At 38.5% G+C, this 26,968-nt stretch overlaps 1 protein-coding gene across 4 annotated transcripts in view; it reads right to left on the reverse strand.

Annotated features, from left to right (window-relative positions):
- Window positions 1-2,324: 2,324 nt before the first annotated feature.
- KCNH7 (potassium voltage-gated channel subfamily H member 7) overlaps window positions 2,325-26,968 on the reverse strand; it is a 486,469-nt gene continuing 461,825 nt past the window's right edge. For 3 of the 4 annotated variants that reach the window (XM_044242214.1, XM_044242213.1, XM_044242212.1), the window contains 4 exons: window positions 24,408-24,671; window positions 18,700-18,862; window positions 14,139-14,331; window positions 2,325-5,464 (listed from right to left, as the gene is read on the reverse strand). In XM_044242214.1, the coding sequence (XP_044098149.1) occupies window positions 5,198-5,464; window positions 14,139-14,331; window positions 18,700-18,862; window positions 24,408-24,671 (887 nt within the window). In that variant the 3' untranslated portion in view covers window positions 2,325-5,197. The remainder of the gene's footprint in view (window positions 5,465-14,138; window positions 14,332-18,699; window positions 18,863-24,407; window positions 24,672-26,968) is intronic. The other variant, XM_044242215.1, reaches the window with a different exon arrangement.

Genomic DNA, 26,968 nt, shown 5'->3' on the forward strand with positions numbered 1-26,968 from the left:
GTTCCACTCTGACTAAATGGACCTGTGAGAGCCGAGTGAGAATCACCGCAGACATTTTTGTTACAGAGGGGAAATGCTGTCAGTGTTGGGTAGGGAAAGAGCCATGGAAGGTTTTCAGAAGAGCTAGGTCGTGTGCTGGCATTTCCGCCAGAAGGACATCGTATTGCGATGCTGTTCAAGTCCCCAAGTTCAAGACTTATGATTACGTGGGGCTGTAGGGTTTACGAAGCACTTCCGAGTATACTTCGAGGCTCCTCAAGACCCCTCAAGATATTTAAGACGGCCCCTCTACATTTTGGGCTCCTGGGGCTCACTGAGGGTTTGTCTTGAAAGTAAGTGGAGCAGGTAGGATTTTAATTAAGATTTACCACCCCGAGTTTCTGCCATTTCTACCACCAAATACTGGACTTAGGTAGGCAGTCTGGTCTGTTTAACATATCTGTGCATGACGGAGTGGGCCTAGATGGCTGGAAAGAACCACGACAACTATAAATTATATTTTCTGAAAAATAGAAAGTGTATTTTCTTCCAAAAACGTATTTTGAAAATGCATTTTCAAATATCTACATGGGAACTATATCGTGGCTCTAAAGAGGGGCTTCCCTGGTGAGCCAGGCTTTACAGACCACCTTCTACTTGTACCGAATTCAACAGATCACCTAGCATAGCTGGCATTTAACACTGATTCAGGATAGATAGGTTTGTAACAATGTCATTCATATTCTCGCTTTTAATTATTATTATTTTTTAAGATTTTATTTTCTTACTTGATAGAGAGAGAGACAGCGAGAGAGGGGAACACAAACAGGGAGAGTGGGAGAGGGAGAAGCAGGCTTCCCACTGAGCTGGGAGCCTGATTCAGGGCTCAATCCCAGGACTCTGGGATCATGACCTGAGCCAAAGGCAGGGGCTTAACGACTGAGCCACCCAGGTGCCCCTCGCTTTTATTATTACAAATAGTATTACTTTAAAGCTATAAACCTAATAGTGCAAAATACTGTTTAGAAAAGACAATAGCTACACTTGACTTTTCTGAATCAAAAAATTAAATCTTAGTAACGGCTATTTAGCTGGAGACATAGCACATTATGTAAAAGCTAAATTGAGGAAAATTGTTTTCCTGATTGTTTTTAATATGCTCCTAAATGAAAATCAAGGAGTCTAGAGTTTTAGGGCACCTACTATGTGCCAGGCACTTTACTTTATGTTATCTCATTTCTTAAGCTTCTTTGAGGCAGGTACCATTATCTCATTTTCACAAATTCAGGAAAAGGATTCAGGGACATTAATTAAATTGGTCAGGGTCACACAGTTGTTAATGAAAGAACTCATCCCAAGACCCAGCTACATTGATGATCTCAAAGTTTTTGTGCTTATTGGGATCATATATGGGAGGACTTATTAAAAGCTGGCTGCTTTTAATAAGTCCCACCCCCAGAGTTTCTGAGTCAGTAGGTCTGGGTGGGACCCAACAATACACATTTCTAGCATGTTCCTCAGAGGTGTTAATGCTGCTAATTCTAGGACTACAGGTGAGGACGTCATTTGTCTTCCAAGTGCCTCTAAACTCACATGACAGACACATTCGATGTACTGCCAAAAAAAAAAAGATTAGAAACCTAATAATATTTGAAGTTTTTTGTAACTTATAAAAATTTTGACTTGCAGGAAGAAATTTACTCAAATACATTGATCTGCTTTTGGTTTTAACCATGGCTAAGCAATTTAAAGACTATTATAAATTAGTCAGTGTTGTGATTCATTTTTAATAACTAGATCTACCACATTCATTCTTTTTAGGCCATGAAAAGCCTTCGAAGAAAAGATACTGTAAGAATGATTATTTTAGGCATCCTGGTGAGGTGATAAATTTTATCCTTTCATAATATATGCTGGGATTTTAAATAACATTTGGTTAAGGAGATTGTTCTTTTAGGCATTTTGGAACCATTGTTAAAGACAAACCTCCAGAAAGACCTGTAAGCAAGTCTCATACATACATACTCAACCTCATACCACGTGCTGCTATGCCCTGACCTGGTTTTTCTATCTTCTGACCTGAACAGTGGGGGAATTCATCTTTGATGACCAATCCGTTATCGTGGATCTAAGAAACTAGGCTATCCCAAATTTGCCCCTACCTTCTCATGTTTGTTAAATGAGTGATTATTAATGTAAAAATCTGCAAGGCTGGGACACCTGGATGGCTCAGTCAGTTAAGTGTCTGCCTTCAGCTCAGGTCATGATCTCAGAGTCCTGGGATTGAGTCCTGGATCTGGCTCCTTGCTCAGTGGGGAGCCTGCTTTCTCCCTCTGCCTGCTGTTCTCCTTGTTTGTGCTCTCTCTCTTGCTTGCTCTGACAAATAAATAAAAATCTTTAAAAAAAAATTTATAAAAATCCTGCAAGGACATTGCTTCAGTACTTTTCATTCCTCCTTCCCTTAACTCGTTAGAATATGAGACCCCCCTATAGGGTAAAATGATACTTCCAGCTCTCTGCCCAGCAGTTAATAACAGCAGGAAACATCTCACTCAGATAAACTTCAGATTTCAGATGGCGTTTTATTTAGGCCTGGGAACTAGGAGCCTTTATTTTTTGGTGGAAAGCAAAAGGAGTTACATTAGTGCTTCTAATTCCCTAGAAGGAGAGGCAGTACCATACTACTATGACGGGCTATGGCAGTTAACCCTGCCTCTCAGGACAGTCCCCACACTGGAGGGCTCAGGCTATTTGCTACAGCCTGTGGGGAAAGTGACCGTGATTTAGGCATTAGACCTCTGGCTGGGACAAGGAGATGGATTTTGTAAATTATGAGAATTGCTTTGGTTATCCATAAGTCATTTTAACAATGGGGCCTCTGACATCTCTGCCTAACTAACCACATCTTTACATTGTTCAGGCTCTTGTTAAAGTGATATTCTGTAAGAGGGGACCTTCTTAATCCTGTCCAATTCTCTGAGACTTAGATTGTAATATCAAGCGATTCTTTCATGTTAGGGATTTAAGAGGAAGATGGTTTGTGTCATGCTCGAATTTAAAAAGCGGGATGCTTGTACACTCTTCCCTATTTTCCCATTCCTTCATGCTCAGTTTTTATAAAGTATAGAGACTTTATGTGGAAGGCTGAATTTTATGCATGTCATACCAGTGTCACAGTTGAAGCATTCATTAATTCAACAATCAGATCTAAATTCCTCACCTGCCACATCTTCACTCCCTACAAATGAAGTTTCTGGTGAAGTCATTCTGAATTTCCCTGGAGCTTAGGCTGGCAATCCTTATGAAATTTGTTGCAGCTGCAAAAATGTGCCTAAATATGGTCACGAAATCCCTAAATAGTCCTCTGAATCAAAGTTAGCCATTTCTTTCCCCCCTGCTAGGCACCCATAAATGTTTGTTGAACGAGGGAAGGACAGCATTAGTTAGTCCCTAAATTTGTATCTGCATTAACACCACAGGGTTTGAGAAGCTAGTTGAACTTGTTCTGTATTTTATTGAATGGTGTGGTCATTTTGCCATACATACTTGTTTTGTTTTTTTCAAACATTTAGCAGGGATATGAATTTGCTCATGCCTACAGATCGCCTCCCACACATGTGACCATTTAAAAATATATAGGGAGCAACTTAAAGTCACTTTAATCATATTTGGAATAGTGCAATAGCTTTGTAAATTTAAATGAATTGCTTGTATTTGAAACTAATAGTGTCAAAGGTAAAGGTAAGTCAATAGATTACGTTTCTATCCTGGAGAGATAGAAATTAATCCATTTAATAATGTGCACAGATATATTTCTTTAAAAATACATGTGAGTGTAAAAATTATTAAAGAATGAAGAAACTTGCAAAAAATTTCAAAATTTTTGAAGGAAAGGGTATAATGGATCAGTCCATAGTAAGTTTAAAATTGTACTCAAATGAACTGAAAAATAAAACTTGACTAAAAATTGACTAATCAGATTCTTGCAGTTTTTCTTCTGTATCCTGAGTTTATGAGAGGCATGTATATCCTCCTCCCTCCAAAAAAAAAAAAAAATCTAACAGTTGAAGATATTAAAATATATTTCATTGCATGTTCAGATATTCTGGGGTCCAAATATATTCAGCCCAGTCCATAAATAACACATATTCATTTAATCTTTGATTAGCAGATGTCTTCGAGTAACCAAATGAAACTTAAATCTTACTGCTGGTGTGTTCATTGCCTTTACAGGCAGGTAAAAACACATTGTTTTTCCACAGCTGGGATAAGAAAACCATGGAACAATATATACTTAATGGAAGCTAGTTTTGCCATGCACACCTGCTAAGTTTCACATTTTTAAAAAAAAGAACTCTGTGTGTCCACTCTTTTGATCCAATTCAGCACAGCCCTAAAATATGAATCAGAGGAAAGTTGTGGATATCAGCTTGTGTCAGTCATGCTTTAGCTGTTCTTGACAAGACTCCCTCCCCCACCCTCAAAAAAAAAGAAAAGAAAACGAAAAATGAGGAAAAAACTTGTTTCTAAATGTTCAAGGAAATGTGCCAGTGAGAAATATTTTAGGTAGTTTGTAAATGAAGTCAGAGACAGAATCATAAATAGAAAGGCCTTTTTGTCCTCACTGAAGCCGGCCCATATTCATGTATTTGGAGATGATTCCCTACGTGATCAGAGATTTAGAATTTTTTGGAATTTTTTTAAGTGCGGTGAAATGAATGTAATTAACTATAAACATCTCCATACAGAAAGGTATCTGTTCTCAAAGTGACTAAGTTCCCTTCCTTCCCCTGGAACGTCCATGAGTTGAGGATCACCTGATTTGCATCTATGAACAATGTTATTCCTTGGTTTCTTACTTGCTTGGAAGGCATTTTCATAACAAAATACTGGGGCTAGTAAAAGTAGTAAGTAGGAGTCTCCATGCAAGAGAAACTGGAGTTCCCTAACATGCACATGATTTAAAAAAATAATACGAAGAAGATGCCTTGAGATGCTGGCAGTTTCAACATTTGGAACAAAAGAGTTCATATGTATATTTACATCCTAATTGCTCAGTTTTACCATACAAGCTTCAATTTAGGAAAATATACAGTACTTTTGCATATAATGGTACCTTGTGAGCCCCTGAGTCAAGTAGAGAGGATTTAAATACAAAAAAAGGAAAACAGCCATTAAAAGCACTTACATTGTATGTGGAGTAAATAGTACAAAATGATTATTTCCCCGGAAGACCAGGATCAGAAACATGCCTATGAAGACCCAAGATTCCTACAGTGCTTAGGGATGAATCTGTCAAAGAAGGATGCCTAACTGGATGAAGGTAGGTTTTTCTTTGCCGCGGGTGAAGCTCTAAAGAGAGATCACTGTCTTGTTTTAAAAGTGAAGTCAAGTTGTCTTCTGAAGCTGTGTTCAGGTGCACCCCACTTGAGAGGGATTCTTTGGATTTAAGTTTAGATTTTTCAAGGTCTAGAAATTCAGGACACTGAGAGAAAGAGAAGAAAAACATGTTTTTTTTTTTTTTAGTAATTCATTTGGACAGATTTCTAAAATTATATTCACAAAATCTAAATACATTTAACTTCCTCATTAATCTATATTTGGCCAGTGATAGTGACCAAGCTTTCCCGACCAAAGATGGGTCAAGGCATTGGAGGTTGGGCATCAGTTTGTCCTAAACAACCATTCTAAGAACTTTTACTCTGAAGCCAGATCAGATTCTTCTTTAAAACAAACAAACAAAATGTACACACACACACACACATACACACACACACTATTTAACATTGAGTTTTCCAGATGAGTTCTAATTCAATAAATCAATTTTAATTCAAAATCTGAGACAACTGGAATCAGAAACATGAGTCATTTGGTGAGTAAACAGTGTAAGGAGGACAGAAAAAAAAAATGAAGAAATATCACTCATCCTTGTGATGAGGGAACAGAAGGCTGGCTGAGGACAAAGCAAAAGCTGACACCCTGAAACCTTCTCCCACCCTCCTGGCGGTGCGACATTCTTTAGGAATCTCCCAATTATCTTAATGTTAATACCTTGCTAGAGGGAAAAACCCTGACAATGACAAGGCCTCAGGGCATCCAGTATCTTATAGGTCCTCTTAAGCATATGAAAGTTCTATTGAAACCTCCCTTTTTCCTTACCTCCCCCAATCCCATCCTGCATAACCTGCCACCCCTCACATCCTGGGGCAGCAGCTCTCTCTGCCCATGGGTCCTGTCCCCATGCTCTAATAAACCACTATTTTGCACCAAAGATGTCTCAAGAATTCTTTCTTGGTCATGGGCTCTGGACTCCACCCCACTCCTCACTTATATTCTAAAACTTCTATATTCTAAAACCTCACCTATATTCTAAAACTTCATCATTTGGCACCCAAACGTGGGGATCTGAGTCTTTACATTTGGACTCTGAGCTTCGGTGTAAAATTGGGGAGTACTTTCTCTCCTCCTTCTTTAGTCTCATTTCAAGGGCTTTTCAAGGGGTGCAGTCTTACTAGAACACTTTCATGTCGATTGCTCAGTTTGCAATCCTCTAGCCTGTGGCTACTCTAAGGGGAGGAGAATGTCTGCCTTTTGGCTGGAAGTTAGTACCCTGGCCGGAATAGTAATAAGACCCAGAAACTTGATGCCCTCTCTCTATTCTTGTTCTTTTTTTTTTTTTTTATAGATTTTATTTATTTATCTGACAGACAGAGATCACAAGCAGGCAGATAGGCAGGCAGAGAGAGGGAGAGGAGGAAGCAGGCTCCCTGCAGAGCAGAGAGCCAGATGCGGGACTCGATCCCAGGACCCTGAGATCATGACCTGAGCCGAAGGCAGCGGCTTAACCCACTGAGCCACCCAGGCGCCCCCCTCTATTCTTGTTCTTATATGAAATTGTTTTCTTGGGCACCGGACAGCCACCTAAGTCATCAGGATGGCTGCCAATCTTAAGACTCCCCTATGAGTTTTCCTCCTGATTGGTCTGATGTGATCCCCTCCACATCCCTGGTCTAGCACTTCTGGCCGCTGGACCTCCACTGGGAGCTGGCCGAAACCAGTACCTGGTTGAATTAAAATCCAGTCGGGGATGTTTCCTAGGGAAGTTGGCTATAAGGACTACATGTGTTGGAACATTGCTTAGACCATAACAGATTTCAGTCTTTACTGCTTCTTATCAGTGTCCTCTACTAACTACTTAGAACTACAAAATTGGGTAATTTCCTCTTGTAAAATTCTTCTAGTATTTTTCATGGGTTAAAATGGCAAAACAGTATGAAACCTTCAGGACAGACGATGGCATGGTACAGCACAGCATTTTAGTCCATTCACCAGGCACCCATCGACAGCCTGGGATGCAATGGGACAGGGGAGTGGCAGCGGCACCCCTCAAGGGCCTTTTAAGGCAGGAATGCATTCCCAGGGGAAGGCAGGATCATGATCAATAGTGATGTCTCATTTGAGGGACGCCGCTGGTCGCTTTTGACACACGACAATCTCTGACATGTTCTGCATGGAACATCACCCAGAAGTCAGGGGGGATTTGGTAATGGACCTTCTTTTCTGGAAGCGTGGCCTCAGTAGGCTTCTCCAGTTCCCAAGGACTCTACCTTGGAGTGCCTTTTAACCCAGTGGAAGCAAATTGCATTGCAAAACTTTGCAAAGCACTGAGCTCCTGTAACACTGCATGGCCTCAGTGGGATCTATCAGAGCTCCTCTGCAGGAAACAGGGCCAATGGACCCAGGATACCTTCATTGCTCATACCTGGGCCTTCATTGCTTTACACCAGGACCCCTACCTAAGGGCCTTATGCTGAATGTGTTTGCCTGAATGGGTCAGCTAGTAAACCCCCTCCTAACATATTTGGATGATAGTTACCTAACTAAGCTGCCTCCTGGTAAACCCAGGTTCCTGGAGGATACGCAGGCCATCCTTAGCAAAGGGGACTCTGACTTTCTCTCTCTCTCTGTCCCTCCTAATATATGTAGGGGCTTCTCCCTCCCTCATTTCCTGTGTTAACAGCTATAACTGGAGCCAGCTGTGGTTAATCTAACTCGGGACAGGGATTTTAAGGAATATTCCCAAGCAGCTGCCAAAACTCCCTTTGTTTTGGGACAATTACCTGTCTTCTCTGGCCCACTGTGAACTGCTTAGCCTCTAAGCCCCCTTGTGGGTGGAAAAACATGGCGTCTCCTCCTCTGTTGCAGCTGATGAGCTCTAAAACCGGGAACCCTTTCTCTGCCTTCTGACAGCATTCTGTCTCCCCCTTCTCCTGTTTCTGCCACCTTGGGTGGGCCTGCATAACTGGCCTGCGTACCATCCTCAGTGCCTCCTGCACCATGGCTCCTTCTCCCTTCACTGCCAAAGGAGAACCTAACACCTCCCACTCCACAGATTTCCCCACTCTTGTCTCAGGTAAAAACTGAAAATGGATGGGCCCAGGTGGAACGTAAATCAGTAATTAAACTAAGTTAATTTTGTTGTTTTAATTAAGATAGACACGTCTTTTAAGTTACCAGCAGTAAATGTGAAACTTTTATTCCATTGAGGTTTACTGAAGGTCAAATAAGTTCATGTTATCTTTGTTGAAATTTGTTAGCTAAGTGATGACTAAACTGATGGTTAATTGGCTCAGTTTTCATGGGTAATTGTTAATATAATATAGCTTTCAAAGTTTTTGGTAACCTGAAACTAATGTTTTGCTGGGATGATAAATGAATTAATGAATTCATTAATTCATTTGGTAATTTGGTAATGGACTGTCATTTCTGGGAGCGTGGCCTCAGTAGGCTTCTTCAGTTCCCAAGGACTCTACCTTGGAGTGCCTTTTAACCCAGTGGAAGCAAATTGCATTGCAAAACTTTGCAAAGCACTGAGCTCCTGTAACACTGCATGGCCTCAGTGGGATCTATCAGAGCTCCTCTGCAGGAAACAGGGCCAATGGACCCAGGATACCTTCATTGCTCATACCTGGGCCTTCATTGCTTTACACCAGGACCCCTACCTAAGGGCCTTATGCTGAATGTGTTTGCCTGAATGGGTCAGCTTGTAAACCCCCTCCTAACATATTAGCTAGTTAATTCATTACCAAATGAATTAAATTTGCTGGACATCTAGGTCTTTCAAATAAGATAAAATGTTAAGTCATCAATTACTGGACATAGGTATGTGCTTTTGACTTCTTACTGCAAAGAAACTATAAGGATATTTAAATCTGTTGGTAAGCATGCTTTGTGCTTAACTGAGTCACAAACTTGCCATCTAAAGAATTCTGTTGTAACAGTTCACAGTTAGTTAATACTTAACTGACTAGAGACTAAGGTGTTTCTAAGAATACAAAATTCTGCTAACTGTAACTAAGACCGATGGAAATAAAGGAAACAACTCTGTATGCAGAGAAGTAGGAGATACCTTAAGAAATGCGTTTTGAAGGTAAAAGGTAATTTTGTTCTAAATGAGATGCTTGTTTAGAAAGAAATGGCTTGGGACAAAACCTGAATGCAAAGGAAAGCTGTAGAAGATTTGTGACAGGAAATCTTCAGAAAAAGAATTTTAGGTGTGGTCAGAATGGACTAAGATTGAAATAAATGGATTTTAAAGTACACTGGTATAAGATCGAAAGTCTGCTTTCTCTTTGTTCAAAAAGACAAAGTTTTCTTAGATTAATTGATCTGCTGTTAAGAAAATGTAAATAGTTTACTCTTTGCCTGCCCAGAAAAGCCATTCTCCAGATTTTGCCTGTATCAGATCTTATCATCCGTAATCCTATTCAGGCACGTGCTTTAAAAGGGTTTTAACAAACTTCCCCAAGATTTAAATCTTGAACAAAGTCCTGACTAATTAGACTTGCTTGTTTGTTAAGTTACATTCTGGTTCTGGCTTTTGAAGTGTCAAATGTGTTTATGTGTCAATAGGTTGCAGGATAACTGAGTTTTCTTGTCTGCAGTATCATAGCGAACTCTCGAATCAGATTATTAACAATGTCCATTTCAGAGTTTTTTTGTCATTTATAATTGTTCTAATTCTCTTGTAAAATGAGTTTTGTAAAATGAGTTTTATCTTCAAGGAGATTCATATAAAGGACTTTCAGGACTAATACAGGTATTCAGTATATTGAAAATCCTAAAACTGAAATGGCTAAGAATTTCCAGAACTAACTAAAGCTGCATTCAAACTAAACCAGAATTAGTAACATGGGACTAAATGAACTAAAGGTTATAGTGTTGTGTCTCTTATTTTAGACATTGCTGGTTCTCTAATGTTTGCTCTTCCACACTAAGTAAAATTTTATTTATCTGTGACTTGCAGAAATGTAAAAATAGTCATTTGTAAACAAATCAAAGCATTCAACTTTTCTTTATGAACCCTCTGAACCTCAAAAGTTCTCTGTAAATATTCTTTTTTCCATGGCAATCAGTCATTTGCATAAGTTCAATAAGAATCTGTTCTCCTTATAATAGGACACTATTGGAAACATTGGTTGTTTTACCAAGGCTTTGACTGGAATGTTGTATTTGAGAAAGACATGCATAGACTCAGATATGACTAGACAGCATGAAGTTGACTTTATGAAACCTGGAGCCACAATGCCCCTTGAAACTGTTGGCCTGATACCTTGCTTACAGAGTTCCCAGCAACCTCACCAGGTGAGTAAAGAATTTCACTTCCTGGCAAGTGCAGGAGCCTCAAGATACTTTGGGAACCTCAGGAGGAAGAATTCACCCAAATCTACAGGTATTGCAGGCATGTCTGATGGCAAGTACATGGCTTTGCTTCTGGCCTGGAGATGCTACTAAAAGTTCAACCTAGAGATTCCTTACAAGAAGTTCCAGCAAAGCATATTCTAAAAGATCTATATGATCATTCACTGTTCTTGCTGAGCTTATGTAAATAATTAGGCCAAGTCTATTAAAACTGGACTTGTTTTTCAAATAAATTCATCCTGATTTGGCTAACTCTGGAAATGAGGGTTATTTTAGAGAGAAAAATTATGTTTTAATAACACCTTTGTAGATGTTAAATTCTAGATTTATTTGTCTTTAAATGTTTGTTGTTTACCTAAGCTAGACAACTTGAGGTAAACTTCAGAGAAGTTGCATAATAGCTCATTTAGATGATCTTCTTGCTTTTTATTCTGTGGGGATAATAACAGGACCCCATGGCACATGATTAAACAACTGGAAAATGGGATTGATTCTCCCAACAATTGTATAACTATCACCATGACCAATTCTGTGTGAATAGGATAATGAAATTTCCTAAAGGCCAGAGCATACCCCACTCCATAGGGTTGACTATGGACTTGTGGAGATCGTGGATGACTCCACTTCCTTTATGATTGGACTGGATGATGCACTTGAGGATACGCTTCTGAGACAAGTTTACTCCTACTTGCCAGTGATCTTTTGTAATTAGAATATTGTTAAGGCTGGACTACTCAAAGGGCTCCTTAATGGTTTCACCCCTTAGTCATATTTATCCTAGAAGCCACCCCTACTGAGGTACAATTGTAAACAAAGGCTTTAGCTAAGCATAGAACAGCCTTCCTAAAAGGAGCCTCAAAGCTCACTATGGGATAGTCCCTAAGTGTAATGACTTCACATCAGGTCCAAAATGTCTTAGAAACCAACAGCCACCAATGGATGATGGAGGACAACTTACTAAATACTGGGCTACACTTACAGATATGCCAGAAATAATACTTAAATCTTGTCAAACTTTAAACCTAGTTTCCTGTATGCTTGAATCTGACCACTGTACTTCTTTCTCTGTAGAGCATAACTATTCAGAGGTTATTGATCTTGCTTACTCTTTAGTCGACCAGATGTATTTGTATTAAATACAAATGTATTTGTCTTAAAAATGCAAATAACAGTTGGTTTAAACATGTTCCCAAATAATAGTACTCTGGGCTACTGACTAGATTGCTACAGACTGGGTAAGGTGACCTGGCATCAGATGGCCAGCTCCAAATGGAACCCACTGGATATGTGGAACTAACCTGTGGCCCTGGATTCCTCCAGGGTAGATAGTTTGCTGAAGCTTGGAATTTGCCTGGATTCATGGATGCATTACTAAAACCATCATTACTCCAGCTAATCTCCCCAATTTAAACAATGGTGGACACAGTTTGTGTTACGTTAGTATGACCACCTAGCATCCATCTTGTTCCTCTTTGAGACTGGAGGATGTTTGGCACATGAAAGCTCTTACCTAAATGATCTTCAAAGTAACATTTCTCTATTAAAATGCTATGGTAATACAAATGTGAAGGAGCTTTTCAAAATATAATGGCATTGGATGTTTTAATTGCTACACAAGGTGGAAGTTGTGCTACCACAAAAACAAAATACTATGTATATGTTCCAGAATATCACAAAATATTTCTGGGTTCTGACATACTCAAGTTGGCCCTTTAAACAGTCTCTCTCTCCTTTAATGATTAAACTCCTGGACTGGAAAAGGGTTTTTTGTCAACTAGCAAACTTAATCTGAGCTTCATTTTCTTTTTGCTATACTAATCATGTTTTGCTGTTTTTCTCCCATGTCTCCCCACCTGGTGTCGACTCCTTTGCTGCCATATCCTCCACAGATGATCCTTTCCACTTGGGAAGATCACTTGAGCAGTATCCCCTGGATCCAGCTGCCCCTGTCTTTTGGAATTCCCCTACACATTCCCCAACTGACCAGTGTTGACCCCAGTAGGTAGGGACAACTCTACGCCCCTGTTCAGCAGGGAGATGTTACAGAAGACGAGACCATCCACCTTCAACAACCTTAAAGATTTAAGGGTCAAAAGTGTTCAGGGGGAATGATGAGGGAACAGAAGGCTGGCTGAGGACAAAGCAAAAGCTGACACCCTGAAACCTTCCCCCACCCTCACTTCTGGGTGGGACATATGTGACATTCTTTAAGAATCTCCGAACTAGCTTAATGTTAGTATCTTGCTAGAGGGAAAAACCTTGACAATGACAAGGCCTCAAGGCATCCAGTATCTTATAGGTCCTCTTTAGCACATGAAAGTTCTATTGAAAACTCCCTTTTTCCTTACCTCCCCCAATCCCATCCTGCATAACCTGCCACCCCTCACATCCTGGGGCAGCAGCTCTCTCTGCCCATGGGTCCTGTCCCCATGCTCTAATAAACCACTATTTTGCACCAAAGATGTCTCAAGAATTCCTTCTTGGTCATGGGCTCTGTTCTCCACCCCACTGAACCTCACCTATATTCTAAAACTTCATCATTTGGTCAGAAACTATTACTTAAATCCCCTGAAAACAAAGTACATGGTTTTACAAGATCTAAGACATTCAAAACTACTTAGAGAAATTAAATTTCTACTTCATATTTCAGAAAGATTGCAGTGTTTTCCTTCTGCATATTTCCCTGTTATTAATGTAGTTTCATTTCCCAGAACATATTACACTAAATTTCTAAACTTCTATAAAAGTTTTACAAGATTGTTTAGGAAATCCTTGCTCTTGGGTCTACCTTTCTTAGGTGCAGTTTGGCTATTGGGCTTAAGTAATAAAGAATAATTTCCTAAGTGGAATTCCAAGGGAGTTAGACTTTTCATATTAACATAATTCAAAAGGCCTTAGAGGTCTTCAGAGGCAAGATAAAGGACATCTTAATATTCCTCTTACCATGATGGAGATGAGAAAAGTTTAGAGATCTCTGGTCATGTGTTGTGCACAAATGAGATTACCAGTCTGTTGGCCGTGGAACCTGAGGTCTTTGGACAGCTGCTGTTTCTCCTCCCCCTCCTCCCAGACTCCCTGCACAAGAGTGCCTCTTGTCACCAGAGCAAATGACAGACCTTTTTCTGAAGTGCCTTTTGGACCCAGGGCTATTGGCTTTGAAAGCTCTACCACATATAAACTTAAGCAGATTGATTCTTGAAAAGAATTTTTTTCTTAGAAAAAAAATGCTAATGTTTTTTAAAAAAGTACCTCTAAGTCCACTGTTCTCAAACTTGAAATGAACATGATGATTAGTGGGGAGCTGGTTTAAATGCAGATTACAGGGGCTATTCCCAGCAATTTTAATCGAGCAGAAACAGACGGGGATGAGAAACCTCTTTTCCCATAGCACCCCGGATGATTCTGATTCAGGCGGTCCCCAGAGAGAGAGATTCCCAGTTTCACACGTCTACACTCACTTGTGAGGAAGGACTGAAACTCCTGTCCGTCTTGATGGATGCTACAGGATGGCTGGTTCTCATCAGGCGGATGAGGGGCCTCTGATACTCAGCTCCAGCGGTTACCATGCTGTAGGCTGGGGGGACCACGGTGGTTTGTTTTTGCAGCAACTGTAAGATGGTCTGGATGTCGGCAGTCATTTGGGATTCAAGTCTGCGGGACAGACACAAATGGGGGAAGACAATCCTAAAATAGTCCAGGATCGCCAAGCATTTGAGAACATTTCAGCACCACCAAGTAGAACTACGGCCCTGCTGTAAACAAGGATGACAGGAGAGGGAGCACGGAGATTCTCTCCCGGCTGATGGATGCGCACTTTCTGTGTCCCACTAATGGTTCTGATAAACACCGTTGCTTTCCTGCACCTACAATAAGATCTTCACAGAAAAGCAGCTCAGTTGAAATAGATGACATTTTTACTAATCTTTACTGATTTCAAATGTAAAACACACTGAGACTATTTTAAATCAGTAATCTGCTTTTTAATCAGGCTTTGCTGTTTCTTGTGAGCATTTTATTTATTCTTTAAAGATGGATTTGGCAGCACATTTCTTTCAGGGCTGTAGAAGTCAAGGAATTTCTTAGGTATTTCAAATTTACATTACCTTTATTTTACCTTGCATCTCTCCTATTCATAGGATTGCACGTTATTCCTTTAGTGCTGTTAGATTCTTTATCATTAAGTGCTGTTAGATGCTAAATGCCTTTTCCATTCCTTTCTCATTTATAATTCCGGGACTTTTGTATTTAAGAAACGGACGAAATGTACAAGTTCACTTGCTTCTCTGACCCATCTGGCTTGCAAAATGCCAGTCTGATGATTTCTTCCTGCCAGATCTCATAAAGAGCCAACTGGTCTGTTAATTTTATTCTCATTTTAAAGTAAAATTCAAAGGAAAATAGCAAAATACAATAGGACTAACTTCCCCCTCTTTTTTTTTTTTTTTTTTTGCATGTGTTAACAGCATTTTAAAAAAGGGAATTTTGTGGGCATAAGAATAGAAAATTAGGACCATATGCCTCTTTAGAAAACTTTAACTCTTCACTTATTTGCACTATTTTGTTTCCAAATGAAAGCTATAAGGAGAAGGTAAATCTTACCAAAAATGTTAAAATCACAGACCTTAGAATCTGCATTTTAACAAGATCCCTAGGTGATTCCAAAGAACATTAAAGTTTGAGAAACTCTGTTTTAGAACCAAGTGTTAATGATTTCCCTAAAAATGTATATCTGTAGGTGTAACATATAAATATATAAGAACCCTTCTTATGTAGACCTTTAACCCAACATATAGTTTAATGGGTCATTAAAGCAGAAAAGCAGCAGGAGTGAAAATGACTCAAGATAGACCATTTATTATGTTTTCTTTTTTTTTTTTTTTTTGCATTGTGTACTTAATATGAGTATTTGAATGAACAAAATGGGGTTGTGATTCACAGGTCTATATTTGAACAGAATGTGGACACTAAATAGGACAGACCCAACTCTAGGAAATGTCCCAGAATTCTCACTCTGCAAAGTCCAAGTTTGAATTGAGTTGTCCTCTTCAAACTTGTTCTCTATACTTTTTCCTTCTGGAGTAAAGTGGAAGAAAGATGATGTTGCAGATCTCAGTGCTGTAAACATGTAATGTGTTGGATTTTAAATCCAAGAGAGGCTAAGTGGAGTTAGGACAAAAAATATTTGTGAAAAAATTGGAGATAAACAGAAGTAAGTCAAAGTGAGAAATATGTCCAGGGACATACAGATGCTTGGATGATGTCAAAAGAGATGTCAAGAGAAATTTAATTGTACTTGTGAAAGGAAAAGTTTCATATAATAATAATAACTAATGTAATCAAACAATAATTATCATTATTACTAATGGGCAATTGCAAAATTATACAGTCTTAGATGTGTGTGTCCTTAGGAGTTTACACTTAACAGTCCTAGGACATATTGAAAACATGTTTTCAGTGATCTTTCACTTATCCTGGCAGCAATGATTGGTACCGCTGACAAGGCAACAAAGGAATCCTAAAATCTGAATTTTAGTCCTGAAGAAAGGACTAAAGGAAGTACATGTAAAGTAGAAGGAATACCAATAACAGAAGTAAAGTTCATTGCCTGTCAGATTTTACCTAACTGCTACTATAACTGTTTACATCTTGAGCATATATAATTTCAATATATCATATCTTAGTCTTTAAACATCTTTGCAGGTGTGTATGAGTCAAAGATAGAAACTGAGGCTGGAGAAGCTTCAATGACTTGACCCAGTTATCCTGTACATAGTGAAGTAGCAGAGTTATGACTCTAATCTAGGCTAACTGCAAGTGTTTTGCTAAAGAAATCACTGCTGTCCCTGTCATTCACCCATTTACTCACTCGCTTTAATAGCTCCTCAACAAGTTGAACACATACACCATGTCCTGGCAGTAAAGAAATGGGCAGTTATTTTCTCTAAGTCACAGAAATCAAAGAATTCAAGTTCAGAGATCACACATAGCAATTTTTATGTTTATACAGTATACAGTTTTATGTATCTTGTGACTAAAGGATCAAAGTGACTTGGCATAAATAATAGGGAGAGTAAAATAGCAAATGTATCAATTAAGCAACTGAATAGGCTTCCCTGACCATTAGTAAGTATTATAATGGGAAGTTCTTAAACTTGAACCAGGGATTACTGACTAAGAAAATGATAGGCTGTTTTAATGTTCTCAGATATGTTTTAATTTGACAAGACCTGCAGTTAAAATTTGGGAATGGGATATGAACCTTATCATCAGGAGATTTTAAATTCAACTAATATCCATGAAAAGATAAAAATACAAAATAAATCTTTAGTTCATGCAGTATTTTCCTACCTTTGGTTGAGGTTAACAAATTTATTTCGATTCACAAATTTGTCAATTTTCTAATTGTCTGTTTCAATTCCTGATTAACTTGTGATAGCAATGTATATGTGTGCGTACACACATTTCATGTGCTTACTATATTGTTTGACACTGTTCGTTTTTGGCAGAAACATTAAAAAAAACAATTAAAACAATAAACAGCATGGATAAAACACACAAGAAACATTAAAGAAATATTAAGTAAACCAGTAGCTTATGGGTTATACACAAAATTCCTGGGATGTGTTCAGTATAGATCATGAGTAAGCAAGTAGCTTGCCAGATGTGGACAGAATTCCTCAGCTGTATAGAGACAGCATGTGCATAACCTGTAAGACATGCCAAAGATAGAATAGAAATATGATGCAACAAACCAGAGTGTGGCTTATACAGATAGAGACAGAAAGGATGAATTATTCTCATGTCATCTCTGGAAAGAGAACTGGCCCCCCTCAACCTAAATTTGGCCATTCAGAGGTGACACACAGCAGAGGCTCATCTGGCTCTATCTGTGTTTTACCTACAAAAAACAAATACAACCTAAGGCTGCTGAGTAGAGTAAGTGGAAAGCCACAGCTGTGGCCAGGTGTACCCAGCCTCACATCTCTGTGAACGAACAAGTGTGGGCCATTGGGATAGAAAGAATTTTTTGTCTGTGGACCTTCTGTGTCAACCTCAACTCTGTCTGGTCCTAGTAACCACACCTCAGGGCAGGATGATTCAGCACGGATGAACATTGCGTCAATTGGAATTCAGCTGTAGTGGGCTTCTTTTATGCTATGCTTGTATTTATTAGAAATGTGTTAATTACCTCTTTTCCCTCTCCTCATCTCTCATTGTATGTTTTACATCGGTTTAGTAAATTGTGTGATTTGAACATTTTAGTTTCATCGGTGAAGTTTTCGGTCTGTGACCACTGCCTTGCTTGGTGGCGGACCCGGAGGCTACCTTTGAATCAAGGTCAGCTCCCATATGAAGTACTACTCACGCAGCTATATCATACTCATTCATTTTTTTTTTTTTCCTGAATCTCAGCGACCAATTTAATCTTAAGAAGTCCACACAGAGTTGGGTTAAGGAATTCCATCCCCCCAAACCCAAAATTTATCCCTCATCTCAATTGGGTATAGATCAACGATGGAGGAAAAGTGGAGAAGACCTGGGCTTCGACTCTGTGGTATTTCTAATTAAATCACATTATTGAGAAGCTTTCTGAATAACCATATGTTTAAATAATTTTGTCTACACTGAAAAAAAAATGCCATAACACATAACTAAGTTACCAGAAACAACCAAAAAGCATAAAAGCAGGATGCAAAGAGGGTGTTAGTAAACAAGCTAAATATGAATTATTCTGAGGAAAAAGAAGTTTTCTTCAGCAGCTGGTGTGGGTGATATACTAATTTTATGACAAGTAAAGAAAAAATAGGATTTATGTTGCCAGAATCATGAAGTTTCTAAATAAATGCTCCTTGCAATGCAGATTAATAATTCTGTCAACTTCTGGTCTTATTTTAAATAAGTAAGCATATGTGAAATATATGAGATTATGGTAGTAGGAATTTGCTAGTTCCAAGGGGAAAACCATATCCAACCAAGGGCCTGGGGGACATCCTCCTTTTGCCTCACTATTGCTTATACCTGTTAAGCTGTTCTTGAAGCAGATCTAATCTTTGCTCCACTTCCCCATAAGTGAGGTCACTTTCGGTTTCCGAGATCCCCCAGGCAGCTCGCTGGAGTGCTGAGGTGCTTGACTCGTCAGCCTGAGTCTGCGCATGTTCCCAGCTTCTTGTGTCGGCGATATCTGTGGGAAACACCAAGATGGACATCAACTGCTTCAGGTGCCCCTTTGCATGAGCACACACAGACATCATCAAGATGAGCAGGAAAGGATCTCAGAGTATAAACCCGGAACCAGAGAGCCAGAGTGATTCGAGGACCTGTCCAGGGGCCACCACCGACGGACCGCTGAGCCCTACCGTCCTCACCCTGCCTGCCACGTCCTCTGCCCCCTTTCACATGAATAAAAACATAGAGACGGTCGTGAGCTTTGAATACGATTTTGTCGCAGATTAGAGAGCAGTGATTTTCGCTTCTGGATTTGGGAAGAAAGAACATAGCTTGCTCCTGTAGACATACCTCGTTTTATTGCCTCGCTTTGTTGAACCTCACAGACACCGGTTTCTTTACGACCAGTGCTCTGACCCATGAGCTAGGGAGCCTTCTCCTGATACCGGTTTTTACAGAGCAAAGGTTTGTGGCAATGCCCTAAAGATCAAGTCTATGGGCACCATGTTTCCAACAGCCTTTGCTCACTGTCTCTGTGTCATATTTTGGTAATTCTTGCAATGTTTTGAACTTCTTCATTACAGATTTGTTGCGGTCATCTATGATGAGTGATTATAACACCCTGAGAGCTCAGATAGTGGTCAGCACATTCTAGCAATACAGTATTTTTTTTTTAAGATTTTATTTATTTATTTGAGAGAGAGAGAGAGAGTGAGAGAGGGTATGAAAGGTGAGAAAGTCAGAGGGAAAAGCAGACTCTCCATAGAGCTGGGAGCCCAATGTGGGAATCGATCCTGGGACTCCAGGAACATGACCTGAGCTGAAGGCAGCTGCTTAACCAACTGAACCACCCAGGTACCCAGCAATACAGTATTTTTAAGTGAAGTTATCGCACATTATTTTTAAAGACAATGCAATGGCACATTTAATAGACTACAGTACAGTGTGAACAAAGAACAAATTTGACTCTTTTTATTGTGATAGTAACTTTTTTTTTTTTTTTTGCTGTTGTCTGGAACAGACCTTGCAATACCTCCTAGGCATCATTGTATGTGTGGCTTTGCCTTGGATTGAAGGTTTTGGGGGCTGTTCTCCCAGGATAATTAGCATACTTCGTGATTCAGAGTGAGCCCAGGGAGAGAGCCATGGAAAAGTTCTGACTTTCAGGAGCTTTTCTTAAGCCAACCAACTCAAAGTAGAGCCATCAGAGATGGCCAGGGGTGTTAAAGGTCCTATAGTCCCATGATGCTATTGCATGTTTTTATCTTTCCTTGTAGCTCCTTCTGCACTGTCCTTTCTTATATCCATATTAATTTCCAATACACTTTCTTGTCATTCTTTTATTTAGAATATTTTTATGTTGCTATACTTGAAAGTTCCCACTTATCTGCTCGAGTCCACTTTTCAAAGGCTCTGAGGCTCTGTTATGTACCAGAGACACTCTGCTAAATGTGGAGGAATTACCGGCAAAGAATACCCAGGCCCCACACTTGAAGAATCTGGTAGCAAAGTTCTGATCATTTCTCATACTGCTGATGAATCTCCTTTTAATTTTTGGCTTCTTGTACAATCTCTATTTGCAAGTTATCAATACTGGAGGGCAAATATAATCTCTTACTTTTCCTTTCATTTTTATCATACACTGTGATGTGGCTCTTCTTCTGCTTTCTTACCCTCTACATTTTACATATCCACATAAGAGCTTAAAATGATTTAGGTTTGGAAAATAAAAACCTAGAAAAAATACTAGTGGAGTTGGGAGTTTATTTCAGACATAAAGAAGTGACATCTTCTCCTCATTGGGAGAGCTGGTAGGAGGAAAAGAGTATCTAAAACTGGTCTTCATTTTCCATGGAAATAGATTTGAATTACAGAAAGTGATTTTGGTTTGATAGAAAAACTTTTTTTACTTTTTTCTTTTTCTTTTTTTTGGACACTAGCTATGATTAAACACTGACAAAAGTTATGTAAAGTTAAGGAATTTATATCCTCAGCTATTTAAAAAAATGGGTAGAAAGTAACCGATTTGGGAAGATTAGGTATGATTCTAGAAATAGGGAGCAGGATTTGCAGGCTTCTTGCAGTCCCTTCCTTTCCTGCAGTTTCTCCCAAAGTACAGTCAACTCAAAACCTCTTCTTTCTCCAAGAAACAGAGAAAGCCTCTGTACTTTTTCTTCTATCATTATGTCTTTACCATTGAATCCACAGAAATTTCTCTAATGATATTGTTATGTCTTTACCATTGAATCCAAAGAAATTTCTCTAATGAGGTGCCTACAATTGCTGCCTCAACTGGGTGAAGCCCTACCAAAGGAATTAGTACCTCCCACACAGCATTAGAAAAACAGAAGGTCAGGGTTCCCTGTTCTGTAGAAATGGCTATCAGATCTCATAGGGGTTGTTAAGAATTCCAGAATGGTTCTTTGTGATTAAGGAAGGCTTCCTTAGCCTATGGTATCCTGGTGTTTTCTTTTGTCTTTTAAAGGGACAGAATATAATTCCTTTTGATTTTACCAAACAAAACAAAATGAAAATGAACATAGAAAAATGATATTGCTGAAGTTTAGAGCAACGTATCAGCAGATTTTCACTGGAAAGTATGACTTACTATTCATAGACTTGTAACTCCATTCAAAATGAAAAACAACAATATAATGTCTTAGTACAGGAGGTTTGCAATGTTGGAGCAGCAATCCCAAACATTTAGAACACACATATAATGGTTTGGTGATGCCAGTGCTTGTCCCTGTCTAGCCACCTGTTAGCCGGTTACTATAGGAATCTTTAGAGAATACAGTAAGAATTGGTGAGATGGAAGTTACATATAATGCTTAGAAGTTTTGTGTCAAGAAAGCTTACAGAATTTCTGCCTATGCTTAACAGCTCTCTCGTTCACAAATCATATATAATAAATTGATTTTTAAATAACAATGGTGAATCACATGCATGAATTATGTAGGATTATATTCTTTAACACACTAGAAAAACACTGATTATCTTCTCAGCAGAAATGAATAAAATGTAAACTATTAGACAGAAGCTTCCTTGATTATAATTTACTTTTTTATTAAGGTCTGGATATGCATGATTGGCTTGTTTTAACAGCAATATAGAAGAAAAAAGTTCAAAGGGGAAATCCTGGTTAGTGGTCTTAATCAAAATGAACATCCTTGTAGACAGTTTCTAAATATAGCTCAGAAAGAATCTGTACTTGGTTGCCTTGGAAAATGTTGCTATAGTTGCAAGACACATTTCTGGAAATGGATGAAGAGAAAGTAAACTTTTACCGTGCTCTGGGTACCCATTTTTTCTAGAGTTAACTTTTGACCTCAATCTAAGTAGGATCAGAATCCACTTAATTTGCTTTTTTTCTTTTCAGTTTTACCAAAAAGGTGCTCTTCTGTTAGGTTCAGCATGGCAAGTGCAGGAATGTTAGTAAATGAAATTTCCTACTGATAAAATGAAATTTGTGGGGATTTAATAGTTTTCCCTGCAACTGTTGGAGTTGTACCCTACACAGTATTCAATTTCTTGAACATCCCGTAATATGTCACCTTAACAAATCATTAAGGGATAAAATTTACCATGAATGAAGTTCTGGAATTCTCCATTAGTTGGTCAGATTAATTAACCAGGTTAACTATGTGTCACACTGGTCAACTCTATATGACATCAATTATTTTATTCAATTGACATGAATATTTAGCTATGCATTTTCATTCAAGGTAAGGATTTATTATTTGAATAGGGACTGAGTTGTACATTTTGGAAATTAAAAATTTGTAGATATTAAAATTATTTGTTAGGATACTTTTTTTTTTAACCCTGCATGAAGAATAGCTAATTAAAAATAATTGGAAGAAGCGGCCAAGAAAAATACAAGATGAAGGGCATGCGAACTCACTGTCAGCAAAAGTCATTACAAAGTCAAATAAAGTCCCCAAAATACATCTTTAATGACTTGTCACTTGAGACTCCAAAACTCAAGAAGAAAACAACAAAAAGTACTTTTAAAAAAAATCAGGTCCACATTCTGCTGACTTTTGGAGAAGTAGAGATGGTTTAGTGAGCTCTTCAGAACTTCTGACTTCCATAATACAACCTTTTCCTATTTTTAGTACTTCCCAGAATCCGATTTCATAAATAACTAAAATGGGACATTTGGTAATCACATCTAATATTCCATTCTTCCATTGTGATAAATGAGGCACTATTTTCATTCGCTTCATCAAGATTTTAAATTGTCCCGAGAACATTTGCATATATTCTTAGCTTACTTCAACATGGGGTCATTGCAAAAGCTGATTTGATAGCATAGGGAAAGTAACTCTGGAAAAATGTGAAGCCTAAACATCCTAGATTCAATAAACTACTGTTGTCAGATATAGTCACTTCAAATAATGGTGACAAAGTTGGGTAATATTTATTTACTCTGGGCTATCATTTTGCTATCTTGCCAGACCAAGACCATTTTCCTTTTATTTCTGTTATATTCTTTTGATTGTTTTTGGACTATACATTTTTTATCTCTATGTTTTTATATATCCATTTGTACATATGCATTTTATATATACATTCAGTGATTAAAAACTTACAAAGTAAAATCTATGAGAAACTACTAAACTGAGTTAGGGATTTTATTTCAGAGAAAGTGATTTATGCATGTTACCTTGTTCAATAATGACAATCAATTAGTTGGTTAGAAAATGTTATTCTGTTTGAAAGATGAGCAAGCTGAGCTTAGTGGGGTCTGTCAAGTCACTTATTCAAAGACATAAAGGGAGCAAGTGAACAAAGCAAATAAAGGGAGCTGGGGTTGGAACCCAAGCAGTCTGACCCACACCTGTTCTTGAACCCACCTAAAAAGGTTAGAGTTTATGAGATCTACAGCTCTAGCTCCCGTTTTGCTGAGTTAATTGTTGCTCCTGTGATAGTTCTTACCTTTTCCTACTTCACATCCTTTAGACCGAATTTGCATACATTAATCAAACATCATTCTCTGTCTCATGCATCTTTTCTACAATAAAACCCATATATTTGTGTATTCCTTCTTGTAGAGATGTTAAAAAAATGTTTTTAAATGTGTTGGGTAAAGAACATGATTTATTTAGGGGCATTTCTCCCTGAAAATTGAAATTCTTTTTGGTGTTTATTGTATTGTTACCATATTGGCCAAGAAAATGACTGGGTTGGGGGTGAGGAGTGGGTACAGACGTTCTTATACATATATAAGAATTAACTGGTTAGCTCTCTTGAAATACTCAGTAATCCCGACTCAGAATCGTTACAATAGACCTTCCCACGATGTTCTATGTGGCATTATGTTAACTCTCACTACCACAAAAACCTCTTACGCTCTCAATGTTTAGGAATAATTAACACTCTTCCAGATTTACACAAATGCTTTATACATGACCTGAGATCTGAACTCTGCAAATATTTCATGAAGTTGTAAATAGATGAAATTAACGTGTGTGAGTACAGTTCTTTGTTTGTGAGAAGATGCTGTTTCACAATTAGCACCCAAGGGGGACAATCTGATTCCTGAGAACCTTGATTACCTTTGCAAGAGTGACTTCTTTTATCTATGTGAATTCTTCCTGAGGTGGGTACTGTTTCTTCAAAATTGAGTCCAGCTGCTTTCCCCACTCCTGCAGGAGAATCTGCTATTCCTGAGAAGAGAGGCTTTTGTTCATCATCAATGGAGGAGATAAAAGATGAAGATCTGCTTTTTTTCTCTTCAAAGTGCTTCTTGGAAATCTGATAATGTCTTATGGTATCTACAGAGTCTTCAAGACCATTTGCACTCTTCCCTTTGCCAAAATCTATCAAAAAAATTATTGTATAGGAGATAATCAAACGTGAGGTTCTATGCACATTATATTTCCTAGCTATACATAAACTACATTTTTAATAGTTACTTAAATAACTGTAACAAAGAATTTTCTTTAGGGGCATCTGGGTGGCTCAGTTGGTTAGGTGTCTGCCTTCAGCTTGGGTCATGATCCCAGAGTCCTGGGATTAAGTCTCGCATCCCTGCATTGGACTCCCTGTTCAGTGGGGAAGCCTGTTTCTCCCTCTCCTCCTGCATGCTCCTCCCCCTTCTTGTGTTCTTTCCCTCTCTTTCTGTCAAATAAACAAGTAAAATCTTTCAAAAAAATAAAAATAAAAAATAATTATGTTTAAAACCACCAGGAAAGTTGTTTATTCTCTTTTCCCCATTGAGAATGTAACTACTTAAGGAAAATCTTTTCTTGATTTAAAGACATTAGATTATCATAATGAAATACACTGTGATAGAATTAAAGGAATATCTGCAGTATTAATAATGTTTACATCTCAGAATAAAAACCCTGTAATTTATAACCTTATTTATACATGCTCAATAGTCCTTTGTATTCTTAAAATCTGGTCCACTGTCTCTTTAAGGAAATGAAAAAAGGAGGGAAAATGTGTCCTAATTCTAAAATACCACGATTATGCAGGCTATTTGTTTTTAGCCGCATGCCCTCTCATGTGGCAGCCAGTCATGTGTTGCGAAGGTCAAAACCAGAAGCTTCCTTGTAGTAAAGGCTGACGGGATGAATTTCAACCTTAGTTCAGTATATGTAATGGCCTTGACATTCCAGGAAGTTTCGTAGTGTAGCATACTGCAAAGAATATAAAGCTTAAATACAGTAATTAAGGTGGGTTTACCTAATCACATTAAAGCCAGTAGTGCATATTGGCTGTTTTATACTGAAATGTCAGGATAATTTTAGCCCTGATGGTTGTTTTAGAACATATTTCAGCAGGAAAAACTCAAAAAGACAAATCCCAGAACTTATTTCCATTAGTGTCCTGGGGAGACAATATAATTCTCCATCTGGTAACTGCTAATAACTAACTAACACAACTCCAGAAGGTGTAGTATTTTTTAGAGAAATGGTTAAGATACTGTCCCCATCTACTCTATGCCTGGTTGTGCTTAGTCTATTATTTATAGAAGTCCAAATGAGCTGATTTAAGCCACTCCAGAGAAACTTCCAATTATTTAAAAAATATGTATCATGATTTAAAATATGAGAAGCCAGAAAACAGCCCAAGGTAAAAATGAAGAGAGTTAAAAATCAACTTTACGGGTGCCTGGGTGGCTCAGTGGGTTAGGTGTCCTACTCTTGATTTTAGCTCAAGTCATGGTCTCAGGGCCATGATATTAAACCTACATGAGGCTGTGAGTTCAGTGGAGTCTGCTTCAGATTCTCTCCCTCTCCCCTGCCCCTCCCCTGCTTGTGCCGGTGCAGCAGTGCATGCACACACTCTCTCTCTCTCATATAAATAAATAAATCTTTTTAAAAAATCAAGTTTATGTGAAATTGTTATTAAGGAGTTAGTTTATATCCTATCAATTAAATGTAGCAAAAACTGATTGTTTAATTTATTTTCTTTAAAATTTCATGCTTACTCAGTGATTTTATCATTGCTGAGAAGATCACAGACCTTTCTAGTTTCCCTTCCTTCCTTCTTTCTTTTTTTGAGAGAGAGAGATTGAGAGAGAGAGAGAGAGAGTGCGTGCAAGAGAGTACCCGATGCAGGGCTGGATCTCAAGATCCCTGACAGGTAATGACCTGAGGCAAAACCAAGAGTCAGCTGGCTGCTTAATTGGCTGAGCCACCCAAGCACCCCTACCAGTTTCTAGAACTGTGGACACATTGGTTGCTAGCATCACTTACATTTCCTCACTCAACCACTAATGTAATTGGCTGAAAATTTTCAGATCAGTATTTCCTTTTCTCTCCAATGTCCCTGACACAGTCCTCCTTAAACTTCTCAAGTTCATTATTATCATCTCATCCTCTGTTTTCTTTGGTTTTAACTTCTTCCCTCATGAAAATTTGGTCCATGTTCCCGATTTTATAAACATATCTCATTCCTCAAAAAAGAATCTTTTCCAATTTTATGGTAGTAAATGTAAGGGGGGGGGTAAAGCTTCACTGTTCTAACTTGTCCTCACACCTGCTTAGTGACTTGCTGCTCCTGAGTACACCTTTGTGCAGTTTGGGTACCAGTGGGATTTGAGTCAATGTAGGCTTCTCATCTTCCTGAGAATGCCTTTCTTTTAACCACGGCATGGAGTCTTTTC

The sequence above is a fragment of the Neovison vison genome, chromosome 3 (assembly GCF_020171115.1).
Source record: "Neovison vison isolate M4711 chromosome 3, ASM_NN_V1, whole genome shotgun sequence".
NCBI lineage: Eukaryota > Metazoa > Chordata > Mammalia > Carnivora > Mustelidae > Neogale > Neogale vison.